This window comes from Momordica charantia (genome assembly GCF_013281855.1).
Source record: "Momordica charantia cultivar OHB3-1 chromosome 6 unlocalized genomic scaffold, Mcharantia_2.0 BLBB01000006.1, whole genome shotgun sequence".
Taxonomy (NCBI): domain Eukaryota; kingdom Viridiplantae; phylum Streptophyta; class Magnoliopsida; order Cucurbitales; family Cucurbitaceae; genus Momordica; species Momordica charantia.
The window spans coordinates 32,463,252-32,467,037 of record NW_028275164.1 but is presented as its reverse complement, the minus strand read 5'-3'; the positions used below and the strand labels follow the sequence as shown (position 1 = coordinate 32,467,037).

Below are 3,786 nucleotides of genomic sequence, written 5' to 3'. Positions count from 1 at the left end.
TGAGATTCAATTGCAAACTCTATTACCAAACACATATATGAAAATACTGAAAACAAAGAATACAACTTTGGTTTTCATTGAATCCCTTGTTTTCAAATTTCTGTTTTCTGATTACCAACCAAACGGATCCTTAGAAATCCTCTTAAAACAACACTAGCAATAGATGTTCTATTCAATATCGCACAATGTGGCAAGCGATGTAGTCTCGCCCTTCAAGAGAGGTAGGTGTGTGGAACGCTTGGAAAACAGATATGGGTTAACTAATAAGGCTCATATCAACCAACTAAAAGCTAATAGAGTAGTTCGACTCGATTTGATTTGCGAGTTCTACCAAAAATAAAAAATAAAAAATCGATTCAACCCGAACCGACTACATATATATATATATATATATATATATATATATATATATATATATATGTGGTTACTTTCAATTCTTCCCTCTTCTCTCCCTCTATCTTTTGTCACGTTAGAGGTTTGATCTCTCGTACCTCTAAATTGTTGTACTAAAGAAATTGGAAGTAAAATTATTGAAATCCTCCGTGTCTCTCCAATCTCCATCCATCCTAAATTCCCTCTTCAATCATTCCCATCGTCTTGGACTCTCCACCATAATTATTCGTCACAATTGAATTAAATGAGACGATGTTAAACAATGATACACGAAACATTTAATTTCAAGTGATAGAATTCGCATATCTTCTAATTTAAGCACTATTATTTTAGATTTTCGACACATGACTAATCAATTGAATTATGTTGATGATATTAATAAAAATTATATTTAGTTTCATAGGTTGTAAGAACGATGTGAAACGGTATGTTTGGTTTTACTACTAAACAAAAAAACACCTTGTAAAAGTTTATGATAAGAGAATCTTTTTGGATTTTATTACCATAAGGAGAAATAAAAAGCATAAGAATATATAAATGAGTTGGATGCATAAAATGGGGAAAATAATCAGTATCTTACAATATACACACATTATTCAAATGCACCAGCCCATGCAAGGAAAATTAAAATTAAAAAATGGTAAGACTACTAATCGATCAAAACTGTTTAGTAAGAACAAACCTGGAAATGTGTGGAAAATTAAATGCAAATAATATTAATTAGTCTGGAAATATTTCCATTAAATGCACACCAAATAAACATTATTGTCAATCAATTTGGATATGGTCAACTTGTATGCCAAAATTGGTATTATGACATTTGGCATTGTTTTTGTTGCATGCACCTTACAATTTCTGTCCTATCACTCTTGTTTCATCATTTACATATATTGTTAATTACCTGGCACAAATATTTACAAGTTTTGGAATAGATAACTATATGAGTTTGGTATTTGAAGTATATATACATTATTTTTCATATCTTATAATTCCAATCAAATTTCAACTCAGCGATCTGAATGATTAAGGAAAATATGAGAATCTACGTTTAAAGCATGTTATTCTATATGATTTAACGCTTTTGGAATAATGTTACTTAAATTAAATATCTACCTCATACTTCATATATATATCTTATTTTAATCAAAAGAAAAATCTTGATTCGGTAAATTATTCTCATATAATAGACTTCAAGCGTCCCATGTCACTGGTATCTGTTGTACAATGTTAAAGAAAAAAAAAAGAAAAAATATGGTAAAGTTTTACATATTTTATTTTATAAAGATTAATTTTCTAGTTAAACTTTCTTGTTCCCAAGGATAAAGATATGAAATAAACATGAAATTAGGAAACAAAAATGTCTGCCAATTTGATATAAAAATGACATGAAATGAAGAATATGAAAAATAATGTGCAAGGAAAAATATAAAAGTTTATGGACCTTAAACTTAATAGTTCTGCCATTTTTACTTTTAAACTCAAGTAAGTATTACAGGTGGTACGATCTAATAGATTTTGTTTTGAAAAATCGTTAAAAATATATATTTTCATATGTGTCCAATAAATTGTAAAATATATGTTTAGTTCAAAATTGATGGTACTAAAAAATGAAAACGATATATACTAGACTACGTAATTTTTAAATTCTTGGCAATTTGTGCATATTGATGGAAACACAATTTTGTGAAACATATATATTATATATAATGTTTGATTTTCATTGAAATTAAACCTGGTTTAGAAAATCTTATACTTTGCTTTTTGTAAAAATGAGTGGATAAGCATATGGTTGATAATTATACTATGAGAAATGAAGGTGAGGATAATATAATATACATAGACATTATTATATGTGGAATAATGAGTGTTTCTGTGCAAAAATACAACCTTAAAATATAAAAAGAAGATAAAATTTAAGTGCTAATGGTAGGTAGGATTCTTTTACCACCCTTAATAATTGATATTTAAGAATGATGAATTCATAAAAATAGAGAGAAAATAGAATAAGTACTATCCATTTTTGAATGGCAATAAGTTGGAAGATACCTATTCACTGCGCACTTAAATTTTATAAAAAGGAAAAAGGTGAAAAAAAATTGAAAGAAAGAGGAATCATGGGAAAAATGCATTGGACCACATGGCATTATTATTGTGGTTACTAAAATGATCTCCGAACGGGAGGAGCATGTCCTCCCCAACCAAACCCAAACCCAAACCACCCATGCCCTGATCCTGATGAGGGCTCACGCTCACCAGATCCATCAGCCACGCTGCCGCATGCGGCTGGGGCTGGGGCGGGGGCGGTGGCGGTGGCTGTGGTGGTGAAGGCTTGGTGAGGGATTCGATCCGCTTGGTAATGTCCTTGAGGTTGTGGTCAATGAGCCAGCCAAGATCGTTGAGGTCCACCATGGTGAGACCCTGAAGCCCCTTGGCTCCGGTGAGGCTTTGGAACATGAGCCGCGTCATCTCCTTCTCCCTATTCTCCTTTCTCATCTTCTTAACCTGCTCGTTTGCCTTCGCGATCCTCTGACGGAGAAACGTTTCTTGGTTCACCTGCATGTCATTGTATGCATGTCATTGTACATCAATATACACTAACACTCATCCATTTAAGCTTTTGAGTTCGTTGGTAATTAATTCAACGTTATTATTACTTACCATCTTCTTGCTCTTCTCCATCTCGGGCATCTTTTTGAAGTGGGAGAGCACCCGCTGGACTCCGAGCGGGGACGGCCAGAGCTCCGGTTGAGAATCGTAGGGGCTGAACACGATTGCACAAGCCTCAATCCCACAGAGAGTGCTGAGTTCGCTGACCTTCTTCATCAGCCCTCTCTTCCTCTTCTTGAAAGTTGCCTTTCTTGCAGAGTCATTGGCAATGTAGGCCAGCTTCACCTTCTTCCTCGTCATCCTCATCTACTGCTTGGATTTGCTTCTTAATCTTATTTTAGTCTTATCTCTATATATATGTGTGTGTGTGTGTAGACACACAATCAAACGCTCGTTTGTCCCACTAATTTAATTTATTGCTTCAGATTCATAGGGGATGTGATCTTGGTTGGACAAATTTAATGCACTATTTGGTGTCACCTAATTTAATTTTCCAATTTTCACATTATTGTTATTATTTATTATGATCAATTTCAATTGTTTGGTGGGTTTATGAGTAATTAGGAGTCGTATCATACATAAGATCCACTAACTTCGTGCCCTTTCTAGTAATCTTATTATCACTATTTAATGCCATCAGTTTGTGATCAGGATATGTACGTTTTTGTCTTCTGTTTTATTTTATTGTGTGTAAATAATATGAAATTTCATTCATTTAAACTTCCACGTGGGTTTTGGGTTGTGCAATTTCGTCTCAATGTTGGTGAAGTCGTATTTCTAAATAAG

At 33.1% G+C, this 3,786-nt stretch overlaps 1 protein-coding gene across 1 annotated transcript; it reads right to left on the bottom strand.

The window, feature by feature from the left end:
* Positions 1 to 2,337: 2,337 nt before the first annotated feature.
* LOC111026063 (agamous-like MADS-box protein AGL80) lies at positions 2,338 to 3,452 on the bottom strand. Its single transcript, XM_022304031.2, has 2 exons — positions 3,052 to 3,452; positions 2,338 to 2,946 (listed from the first exon to the last, which is right to left on the bottom strand). Exons 1-2 carry the CDS (start codon positions 3,304 to 3,306, stop codon positions 2,506 to 2,508), a joined length of 696 nt encoding a protein of 231 aa, XP_022159723.1. The 5' UTR covers positions 3,307 to 3,452; the 3' UTR covers positions 2,338 to 2,505.
* Positions 3,453 to 3,786: the final 334 nt, after the last annotated feature.